Raw genomic sequence first — 12,354 nt, 5'->3', positions numbered from 1 at the left:
CTTGAGAGAGGATATATAGGAGGCAGACTCCACAGAATGTATTGATTGATTGGATGGCTGAGCAGGGGTGGGAGTAAGAGAGTGAGTAGCTGGTTTGGGGTAAGGAAGATGATGTGTTCCATTTAGGACATTCTGAAATTTAAGGCTTCTGTGGGGCATGCCACGAAGGTGGTTGTGTTTGTGTTCTGGAACTTGAAGGGCATACCAGGTGGAGCTTTGTGGACCAGTCACTGATCCACTGAGACAATTCCACACAGTTTGACCCAATTTCTCTGACCGTGGGCTATCCCTGTTTGAAAATTCTAATGCTGTATTTCTCTTTGACTTTTCAGGATTCTAGCCAGGCAATTCCTCTGGTGGTAGAAAGCTGTATCCGGTTTATCAGCAGACACGGTAAGCAGGATTACATACAGCCTTGCCCATATTTGTGCAGTAACTGAGAAGAACTTCCAGGAATTCTTCGCAGAGTAAGAACAGAGATTGACTTCCCATCCTGACATTCTCTGAAAAGGAATACATTCTTATCTGTTCTCATAGCATTTACTATCTCAGATTGGTCACACCTAGACATTGAAAGGAAGACATCATATATTATGACCCCAAATTCCTCAACCACTTACCACACACGATTTTTTCTAGCTTGAGGGTGGGTTTTAAATTGCAGCTGTTATGTGAGTAAGTACAGCTGTTATTACGTGGTGGCAGTGGTTTCACCATTACTCACAGTCTTTGCATGTAGGGACATCTCCCACTATATAGCCTGACCATTTTGTCACATTGGCTTTCTGTACTAGACTGGTTTGAAAACAACTCTTTTCCTACTGTTGTACTGATTCCTAAGAAAATTCAATTTTGTTCTGATTTGATCTCACTGGATACAAGGTCCGTAGGAGCTCAGTTAGTAACTGGTCTTGAAGTTGTATCCAACTTTTGAGAATCTGCAGGGACTAGCTCCTTCTCAATCCAAGACAAATCACACTGTCTTCTATTTGGACAAAACTGAATCTCATAAACTCCATTCCTCACCAGCTTCTGATCTGGTTGGACAGAATTTAGAGATGGAGATAATTGCCAGAGAATTGGTTTTCCAAGTGTAAGAGTGTTTAGAAAGGACTAGTACTATAAAGATTCCCAAGAACCAGGCATCAGAAATTGTTTTTAGATACTGGCCTGTCTGGTGATAGGGAAAGGGGCAGAATGACCTTCCTGGAGCTAAGGGAGTGTGTAAAATAGTGCTTGTCTAAATTCAGAGGCAGCCAATCTGTTTCTCTTCCCTCATGTTTTTCTCTCCTGGTAAACTGGGACATTGTTTGAGTTCATTTTTGGAATAGTAATTATTTTAGCATGCTTACAACTTATCTCATTCTAATCAACTATAATTTAAAAATCATATTCTTATTTACTTGAAGTAACAGCATTATATATCACTATTAAACAGTCAACAAATATTTATCAAGTGCCTGATCTGTGCTGGCACCATGCATTGCCAAGTAAGAAGACAGAAATAGGAATAATAATACACTCTTCCTATCTTTAAGTGGCTTATGGTGCACTTGGAAGAAAATAAGTAAGCAAGTGATAAGTTAAATAAGAAGAGATAAGCTGTGGTAAATCAGAATAGCAGTATAAGAAATTTCACAAGATAGTAATGATTAATAGCATTTGGCAAAGATAAGTCCAAACTTATCCTCAGGGGAGGAAGAATTCTTTGTGCCTAAAAGACAATAGGAAGAAGGTCTGAACCGCTGTTCACTCATCATGCATTCATTCACTAATTTATCCATTCATCCATTCAGCAAATATGTCAATTGCTTATTGTTTGCCAATAAAAAGTTTCTACCCTCACACATCACTGAAGGATGGATAAGCAAATGATCGGCTGATCATATAATAAATACAATATGTTGGGTGGTGGTGATTGTCATGAGGAAAAGTCAAGCAAGGTAAGGGGATGGAGAATGGAGAGCGGACACTGTTCTAGGCAGGTTCAGAGAAAAGGCCTCTCCTTAGAAGGTGACATTTAAGCAGAGGTATGAAGGAGTAAGCCATGTGTATATCTGGTATTCTTGGGAAGAGACCCTTGCTATATGCAAGGAGCAGCCTGCAGGGGCCAGTGTGGCTGAAGCAGAGTGAGTGAAGAGGAGAGTGGTAGCAGGTGGGCTAAGGAGGTGTTTGGATTTTATTCTGAGTGAGATGAGAAGCTACTGGAGAATTTTGAACAGAGAGTCATCTTTTTAAAGGATCCCTAGCTGCTGTGTGGAGATAACTGTAAGGAGGAAACAGGAAGCTACTGCAGTAGCACAAGGAAGACATGATGGTGCTCTAGACTGGGTGACCTGCATCATGTATCATTAGCCTGAGAAAAAATTCTTAAAAGAATTAAAACTCAAAAAGTCATAAGTCAGGGACCACCTATAGAGATACTCTTTCATATTTTGTTACCTATCATGTGAGAAAGAAGAGACTATAAGAATATATGTGTATCTTCTCATTTTTGCAAAACAAAATACAGGAAGGATGAATCTAGAAACTAATATTTGATTGGATACAGGGGATAGATGGGAAAGGGGTGAAAGAATGGGACAATGGGAGATGGAAAAGGGGCATTTCTCTTAGCATCTCTTTATGTAGTTTTGATTTTTAAAACTACATGAATGTTTCCTATCTCAAAAGAAGAATAAACAAATAAAGCCAAGATGTGGGTAAAATCCAACATGGAATACAAACAGTAACAAATAAGCCTAACTATTACAAATGAAAAACATCTCATCACATTGAAGAGGAAAGAGGAAGACAATAACTAACCTAAGTAACTTTGGGGAAAACAGTATCTTAATGATATAAGGTAAGTCTAAAGAAAAAGAACTCTAAACAAATATTGTACAGCAGTTAATAATTTTTTCATCACCAGGATATGGGTTCACAATTCTGAAACCATTTTATGTGTACTTTATGATTAACCAGATAAACATGTTGTTGATTTTTTTTAAAAACTTATCACACAGTATCTGCTCAAAAAAACATCTGTTTAACTAAACTGAATTTAGCTAAGACCAAATAAGGTCTTGAGGTATTCCTGAACTTCCTATAAAGCTATGGTTGAAATGTTCATGTGTATGTATTAATGGGGATAGGATCCATAATTTTTTCAGTCTCAAAAGAGTCTATGACCCACCAGATGCTGGGAATCTTCACATCCTCACTATCCTGAAATCCATTGGGAGATAGATATTATAGTCCCTATTGTTTAGATGAGAAAGCTAAATGGTATGTGAGGGTGATCCAGAAAGACTTAAAGAAGAAGAAAGGATGTGAGGAACAATTGAAACTTAATCATAATGAAAAAAACATGCCATTTTCATGAGGAATGGAGCAAAGTAATTTGAGCATGAGGTGGCTATTGTAGCAATCATTTCAGGAATTCCCTGAAAGAGCAACTGTTGACAATGGCCACATCCAGAGCAAAATGGCGGGTTTTGTGCCATTTCCAAATAACATATCCAAGTCGGTGGGTTTTATGCTTTCATGTTAGTGTGCACTAAGAAAAAGTTTAAAGGGTCATGGATGTATCACTTTGCTTGTACAAGGATTTACCTGCATTATAATAAAAAGGCAACTGGTTTTTCCCTTTACTTTCTAGAAATCAACCACTTATAAAGTTCCTACTTCCAGAATCTAAAGAACCTATCTGTTGAGCAAGAACACATAGTGGTCCTTTTATTTATTTATTTATTGAGTTGGAGTTTCACTCTGTCGCCCAGACTGGAGTGCAGTGGCCGCTCCCGGCCACCGCAGCCTCGACCCACTGCGCTCCGGCGATCCTTCCACCTCAGCCTTCCGAGTAGCTGGAATTACAGGCGCACGCTACCACGCCCGGCTGAGTTTTGATTTATTGTAGAGATGAGGTCTTGCCAAGTTGCCCAGGCAGGTCTCGAACCCGCAGGTTCAGGCAATCCACTCACCTTAGCCTCCCAAAGGTGCAGGATTACAGGCTGAGCCACCAAGCCCTTCCATAGTGGTCCTTTTAAAATATAGGTGCTCAAGGGGAAACAAACCAGACCAAGAGAGCTCAGCATGTTTCAGGCCTGCTGCCTGATTTCCAGTGAGCTCTTCTCTCATTCCTTCTCTTTCGGGGCTATGGATCAAGGCTGCCTTTCTTTGGTGTTCTCACCTTCCAAAAAGTACTGAGATGGCCCTCTCTCAGGAAGTTGTGTAGTGACATCACCAACTTGAACATAGTGAGCACCTTGATCTCTGAGATCTGATTTCCTTTTACTGTGTTTTTGACAAATCCCTGGGTATGTGGCTGTTTCTGTCAGAGCACTTGGTGTTTACATTCTGTATTTAAACAGCATTATCTGGCTTTTACATCCCATTGGTTACTAATACAGCATGTTACACTGGTATTAATGGGGTTTTAACATTGCCTGCCACTCTGTGAGGAATTTTCTGGAAATTCCCTTAGAGGAGCAGACAACTTAAGTCTTATTACAAGCCAGGTAATTATATTTCCTCTGCTTACTTCTTAATGTTGTTTTAGTTGGATTCAGCATTTCAGTCGTGGCCTGTATGCTTTACTGCCAGAGATCTAGCTGATAGAATCCAGCTGCCCCCTCCCTGAGAGGGTAACCCTGAAACAGTGGGCAAAATGTAGTATTAGTCTATTTTGTTTTCCTGAAATAAATTTGAGATTCCTTGGACATGTCAAAGTTTTTGAAGGACTGTGCCATCACAGAGGGATTTTGACAAAATGCCCAAGATTGAGAGTCAAGGAACCTGAGAAGGGCTGAATGGTCCTGATGTGATTAGAGATGCTAGTTCAGTCCAAACTCTGTACTTGGCACTAATGATGTACTTCCTGGATTTCTCATCAATTTTGCAGTTGCACGTACGGTGCTGTCTGTAAGATATGTCCATGCTCACAATGGCCAATATGGTTCCCATTTTCTTTGCATTTGTATTCTCATAGGCCCCACAAACCTGGTGTTGAAGACTGAGTACAATCCCTTCATCCAGAAAATTGGATTGCTGCTAACCGTTACCTTGTTGTGAGGTCCAAGTGATTTCCTTGTATCGAAGCATTTATTAACAGTAATCACTATACCAGCATTGTTTTTCATGACTCTTTCTACTCTAACAAAATCCAAGAGGGCAAAGTTTTTGTGTACATTGTTGTAGTATAACATTCATGTATGTTTGTCTTTAGAGTAAAGCTGTAGTCAGGGACCAGGGCCTAGCACAGCGTCTGGCAATATAGTCTGTTGACTGATCATTTCCCCATTTTACAGGTGGGAACAGAGAAGCAAAGACAAGGGAAGGAACCTGGCTTATAGTCATCCTTGGAGTCAAAAGGAGTCTGTCATTCAGTGCTTTCTTTAGGCTATTTCTCCAACATCCTTGTGCATGTTTTTCTCCTTTGGTCTGAAGAAGAGACACAGGGTGCTTAAATACACACTGGTCAGGAGAGACAGGAATTCAACTAAACTTGGCACTTTTATTATGAATTTGCCTTTTCTTCCCCTTGACCGCTTTCCTCTGTGTGTTTCCAGGACTACAGCATGAAGGAATTTTCCGCGTGTCGGGATCCCAGGTGGAAGTGAATGACATCAAAAATGCCTTTGAGAGAGGTGAGGAAACAGCCTTGAAGATAAGACCAAATGTTTGCCAGCCCCTTAAGGGTATTGGCTCCACTCTTTCTCCCCTGAGAAGTCCCCAGGGCTAGGAAACCAGCTTGCCTCTCTCTTCAGGGGGCACCTGTTCTCCTGCATACACCCCCCATTTCCAGATATGTAGGGAGATGCCAGGGTACATCCCAGCTCCCTCCTGTCTTCTTGGCCCCACCCATCTTGCCTCTCTCATGTTGATGATCTGCCAAAACCCAAGAAGTTAACTACGATATCTGGGTGGTTTATGGCTTCATCTGGAATCCTTGGTGGCAGTTAATATCAAGGCTAATGCGCTTGTTCATTGTAGCCCATTTATTATCTTGTGGGCTATTAAGGTAATGGGCAAGCTTTGGCAATTTCCGTCACTGTAATGGATATATATAGTTTCAATTTGAGGTTGGTCCTATCATTAAATCTAATTACAGCTGATATGAAATTTTCCATAGGGAGCTCCAGCATGATTGTTCTCCTGTAAGTAGGTGTTCTTAGATGCAGGTCAGGAGGAGTGAGAGCTCATCTGAGGAGCTGGCCTCCTTGGCCTCATTTTCCTCCCCTAGGGCCTCAGTTCCAGCCTGGTTTCATGATTCTTGGGAGAAAGGCAGTTGTTGCGTCCCAACCCCAGCCCATAGGCTGGCACGAGAGAGTTTATGCTAATGGATTCTTCTGCCCTCCTCTGGTCCTGGGGTCCCTGAAACTGAACAGTCTTGACTTTATCTATTCCCTGTTCTGCCCCACTCACGGCCACCATGCTGGGCAGAGAGCTGATGAACTGGGACAAGGACATAAATAGCTCAACCCTTCCCCACTACATCTGTTTCATCCTGTGTGTTTTGCTTCTCATTCTCTTTCCTTTTTGGGGGACTTTCTTATCCTCAGGAGAGGACCCTTTGGCGGGGGACCAAAATGATCATGACATGGACTCCATAGCTGGTGTCCTGAAGCTTTACTTCCGGGGGCTGGAACACCCTCTCTTCCCCAAGGACATCTTTCATGACCTGATGGCCTGCGTCAGTAAGTACCATCCTTGTTTCAGGCTGGCTTCTGTACAGAGCAGTTGGTAGCAAGAGATAAAAAGATTTCCACAGGGTCTATGTTTTTTCATAATGTTTTCAGTTATGTTTTCCTTTTCCCCAGTAAAGTTTCACCTCCTTACCCTTACTTCTTTATTCCCTGGTTGGAGAGGAAGAGAAATGACTTTTCTGTAAGAGTCTAGGCCTCCCAAGTCAGGACTCCTGGGTTTTTTATTTTCCGATTCACTTCAGTCTTAAACACTTTTGCTTCTCTGGGTTTTATCTTCCCTTAGTAACATACTTTTATATTCACACATAAGATCCAGACATTTTCAATTATGTATTTGAAGTTTATATATGCTTGTGCTTTTCATGATACAAGGGGGAAAAGCTAAGTGTTACAAATATTTCCTGCTTTGTTGCTTTAAACATGACACGGCTTAACCTGCTAGATGTATTAATATGGATTCTTATGGGAACAAAAGTCTCTGTACATTTAAAAGTAGTAATATAATATTTTCCCAAAGAGGCAGATATATTCTATACTTTACTCTTTTAGGGGTTCTCTGCCTCTTACTCTAAAATTTGGGTCTTGAAAAGCTATTCCTAACCATTTCATTTAGCTTGTGATACTGGAATACCCTCTCATTTGTTTTTCATGGAAAACAATCAGTGGAAACTTGGATAAATAACAGGTATTTCTGAAAGCAGACACCATATGAATTATGGCTCCAGAGGCTGGAGGGAATGGTATCTTTGAAACAGAGAAAAGATCCCTCTTCCCAGTCAACTAGGGTCTTCATACCCCCTGAATTTCTAGTTCAACTCAGTATCTGCCCTAAGCACTTGTCCCTTTCTCAGTTATTCTGAGAAAGAAATGCCCAGAGCATTCAGGAAGCTAGCTCTCTTGGTTTGTGTATTGACATCCTATTTGTAAGAGTCTAGTGAAAATGAATTACATGGGTGATTAAGTGTATGATCCCCTTGGGTCATGACGTCATGGTGAGCCTAGGTGAAGTCTCTTAAGCTGAACAGGGTTGCCAAAGACAGTTCAAGATCCTTTCGTTGCCCAGTTCTTCCCTAGAGTACACTCTTCCTCCTAATCAGTACTTCCCATTTCTTTCTCACATAAAGGCACTCAGAGAATATAACATCTACACTGTGGAGGTGGGAGGCTACCCATGATGGGGACCACAGGCCTATAGCCTGACCTATAACTAACCTGTCCAAAGTGCAAGAAACCTTGCTGGTATTCTTCCCGATATCACCACTTACCCAGAGGCTGCCTGTCTGCCTTGTTCTACTCATCCCTACTGCAGATAAGGGAGGGGGAAGATAAGCCAGAATTGTGCAGAGGATGAGGTGACACATGTAGAGTGGGCAGGACAAGACCTGCACAGCCTCTCTTCCTCTCTGGATGTAGGCGCTCTAAGGCTGGGCATTGAGCAGTCACAGCAGGTTTATGGAGAGCTCCTTCACTGGTTGTTTGTATAATAGGGTGGTAGATGCTGTGGGGACCATCTCCAACGCCTCCTGTGCCCAAGGAGTATGCACTTTATGTCCTGCACTGGTAAATGTATGGAGCCCAGCAAGCGCCCTCTTCCAGCAGCCTCACCCCAAGGAGCAATAGGGATGAAACTCCTGTCACTGTGCATTAGTGAGCATGATCTGACACTCTCTGTGTTGATCCTGCTGGTGGTCAAAACTTCTGATCATTACTCCCTGCAATCCCAGTCACAGTGGAGGTTAACACATGGCTTTCTTCTTTCAGCAATGGACAACTTGCAGGAGAGAGCTCTGCACATCCGGAAAGTCCTCCTGGTCCTGCCCAAAACCACTCTGATTATCATGAGATACCTCTTTGCCTTCCTCAATCAGTGAGTAGCTTTCCCAGTGAACAGCTAGATCAGGCCTTGGCTTTGGCTACTGGAAGTTCCCATATGGACCTATGTCTGTTCATCCATCCTAACAGATATTTATGGAGCACTTAGTGTGCGCTGGTCACAATGCTAGACTGTAAGAATACATTGTTAAAGAAGAGATTAAAGCCTTGATATCATTCAGTGCATGTTCTAGGGGAAGAGACAGACAATAACAGATTTGTCAGGTGGAATAAATCCTTAGAAGAAAAAGAAAGAAGGATAAGGAAAGGTGAAAGGAGAGAGAGTCACTGTAGATGGGGTGGACAGCAAAGGTTCTCTGAGAAGACAGTAGAGCAGGCTAAAGGAAGTGAAAAAAGGAGTCACAGAGACATTCATGACCCAAGAGTCGTGGAATATGATGGGATTGGGTTAGAGAAGCTATAGGAAGCTATAGAAGATTTTAAGAAGAATGTTATGATTTGATTTGTGTATTTTATAAAAACCTGCCATCTGGAGAGGGTCATGAAGAGAAGGAAAGAGACCTATACTGAGGTCACTGTATGGTCTGGCCAGTGGTATTGGTGGCTTAGGAGGGATCAGGTTTGGGATGGTATTTTGAACATAGCATTGATAGAACTTGCTGATAGGTTAGACTTAGAATATGAGGAAAGAGAGTAGTCCTACATTTTTGGCATGAACAACTAGGAAATAGTGAAATCATTTATGGAGTTAGGGAAGACAGGGTGTGAGGAAGGAATCAAGACAAGGTGCCAATGTGGGCAAGGTAATTTGAGGTACCTGTTAGACATCCAAGTGAAGATTTGAGCAGTTGAACACAGGAATCCAACACTCAGGTGAAACCTGGAGTGGAGATACCAGTGTGAGGTTCACCCAGGGAATGAATGTGACTGGAAGAAAGATCTGGGAACCAGAGGGACTGTGTGCTTGAATGAGGCATTTCTTCTTATCCAAGTAGTATATCCATGTATGGGACAAGCTTTGGGGTCCCCACATGGCAGTAAAGGCAACAAGCAAAGACATGGGCTACTTCCCTCTTGGGTACTTCTGTCTTTACTTTCTCTACAGCTTCTCCCTTGGGGTCTCTAGGCCAAAGGTCATAAACAGGCACCCTGAGGGCAGATGCATTTACTTTAAATGGCTATTGTGTCTGGAAAACATTAAAACAGTATTTAAATATTGGGGAATTTCACTTTTTTAAATCCTAGATTTCTGATTCTTTTGTTTTTTTATTTTTTGTTTCTTTTTGTTTCTTTTATTTTAAAGATGTGGGGTACAATTCAGGATTACAATTCAGGTACAATTCAGGTATATAAGCGGTCATCGTACAGGTAAAGTTTGGGCCTCAAGTTGGTCCCCACTTCACCTGGTTTGAGATCAGGTACCCTTATTGTATGTCCTCTCCCTCTCTCCCCTGGTGATATCCTGCTACTCCCAATGCCTTTCTTATAGTATTATGGTTCAGGGTCCACTTATGAGTGAGAACATGCGGTACTCAGTTCTTTGTTTCTGTGATCTAGTTATTTTGAAAAATGTTTAGATCTGTCAGTACTGCATCTGTATTCCCACGCGACAGAAATTCCCTATGGAATAAGGGCTGTCCCCCAGTTCACCACAGTCACCAGCTTTTCCCATTACTCCCCAGTACCGAGGCTGAATTCAGTTGCCATTTATCATCAGTCTAGCTTTGTGGTTTTTCCTATAGTGGAAAAACATTTCTCTGGATCTGTGAATCTATCAAAAGGTGGCGGGGTGGGGGGAACAAAAGGTAACCAAGGTGTTTTAGCACAGATTTCATTGTGAAAATGAAGCCTTCCAACTAGGTTAGTCTCTGCCTAAGAGGAATACAACTTTAGAGACCGTTTCACAAGCTTCAGCTTGCATACAAATTCATGGTTGGTCTGGCCCTACAGGCATCTAGGTCAGCAGCCCTGGCCTGAGGCCTTTCCTGGATCACTCATACCATCATGTAGCCCCACTGCTAATCCTGCAGAGCTACAGAGGGTCCTTGCTCCCCAACTTGACTTCTCCACGTGGCTTTGTCTGCTCCATTCATTAGCCAGGTCCTGACTCAGCTCCACAACTGCCTTTGGGTTAAAAATCCCCGATGAAGAGAGTGTTCTCATGCAGCCTAGATACTCTGCTATCACTCTCCCATTAGTCAGTCTCCTCAGGGCGACCAGTCATTGTGTCCCCTCATCTACAGTTCCTGCCCTCAACAGGAACCTTCTCTGTCCCCTCAGAGCAAGGAGCATGACAAACAGGTAGGTGGGAGCAGGAAGGCCTGGGAAGACTGTGTGTGAAGATACAATGGGCTAAACATAGATAAGCTTTATGTAGAGCTGGAGATGATGGCCCTGTTGAAGAAAATGTGGGAATTGCATCAATTCAAATTATTCGTTTTGGTTTTTTCTTTTTTTTTTTTTCTGATGAAAAAAGATTGGTTTGCTCATCAAAGTATTACATTGAAAAGATGCAGCATTAATAATCATAGTGTTTCCTGGAGTAATAAATAGCATGCAGGACACAGCCAATAAAGAAGACCACCTCCATGGGAGACAGCAGCTGACAAATATGCACTTACCTACAGGAGTAGTGATGGTTGCCAAGTGGGTCCTTCATTGCTCTGGGTCCTGGGTGTGTGTGTACTTTATTTCTGATTGTGGTCTGATTTTGGATCAGAAACATCCTCAGTCTTAAGGATTCAAAAGAACTAATATCTCACAGTTTCCGTGGGTTGGCAATTCAAGTGCAGCTCAACTCAGGGCCTCTTGAGAGACAATGCACATCATTAGTAAGTAGAAAAATCCAGAAAAGTGCATGATGAAAAGAAAATTTCCCATACCAGTCCTGATTGTCTCATTACCCTCCCCGCAAAAAGCCTCTGTTCCTAATCACAGTGCTGAACCTTTTAAAAATACACAAAAGATAAATTCAAATCAATTCGGAGAATTCACTAATGCTGTGAACTGAAACTATAGAATTATAGTGGGACTCATAGAGGAGATGGCATGAATATAAGTCAACACCAAAAATAAATTTTAAAGCAGAGAGTTGTTACCAGTATCTAAACGTTACCATTTTAGATATTTCTTTAAGAATAAAAATTCAGCCGGGCTCGGTGGCTCAGCCTGTAATCCCGTGCCTTGGGAGGCTGAGGTGAGTGGATGACCTGAGCCCGCGGGTTTGAGACCCGCCTGGGCAACTTGGTGAGACCTCATCTCTACAATAAATAAAACAATTAGCCGGGTGTGGTAGTGCACACCTGTAATTCCTGCTACTTGGAAGGCTGAGGCTGAAGGATCGCCGGAGCCCAGCAGGTCAAGACTGCGGTGGTCGGGAGTGTCCACTGCACTCCAGTCTGGGTGACAGAGTGAGACTCCAACTCAAAAAAAAAAAAAAAAGAATAAAAATTCAGTGTTTGCAGTCTTACACTAGGCACAACTTTCAGGGACTTCAAAGATTATTAATACCAGGACATTTTACACAAAATTGTGTGCATTTGTTTGTGTGTGTATATGATTTTCCTAGGGAGAGAATCCCAAGTTCTTATCAAATTTTTTAAGGGGGCTCTGTCCCCCAAATAGTTAAGAACAGCTGCTCTAGTCCTAAACTTAGGTGTTCCCACTGTACATTTGAAAAGAGAAAAGGATCTTGCTCTGTATTTTGATGAGCATAAGAAAATGGACCTAGATTCATGAGACCACAGTCCATGAAGACTTGTCCTCTTAAGCCCCTGGTCATTGTAGCTACCTATGAATTAAACAATCCTTACCTCAGTGGACTTCACAGAATTTC

General features: G+C 42.1%; 1 protein-coding gene across 1 annotated transcript in view; it reads left to right on the top strand.

The window, feature by feature from the left end:
- Positions 1–12,354, top strand: part of SRGAP2 (SLIT-ROBO Rho GTPase activating protein 2) — a 252,681-nt gene that overhangs the window by 221,669 nt on the left and 18,658 nt on the right. Inside the window, exons 14-17 of the mRNA XM_021711204.1 lie at positions 333–393; positions 5,550–5,627; positions 6,543–6,677; positions 8,448–8,553. Coding sequence (XP_021566879.1) covers positions 333–393; positions 5,550–5,627; positions 6,543–6,677; positions 8,448–8,553 — 380 coding nt within the window. The remainder of the gene's footprint in view (positions 1–332; positions 394–5,549; positions 5,628–6,542; positions 6,678–8,447; positions 8,554–12,354) is intronic.

The sequence above is a fragment of the Carlito syrichta genome, unplaced genomic scaffold (genome assembly GCF_000164805.1).
Source record: "Carlito syrichta isolate Samal-C Ts95f unplaced genomic scaffold, Tarsius_syrichta-2.0.1 Scaffold301930, whole genome shotgun sequence".
Classification (NCBI taxonomy): Eukaryota; Metazoa; Chordata; class Mammalia; order Primates; family Tarsiidae; genus Carlito; species Carlito syrichta.
The sequence above is the reverse complement of the archived record's forward strand: the minus strand, read 5'-3'. Positions and strand labels throughout refer to the sequence as shown.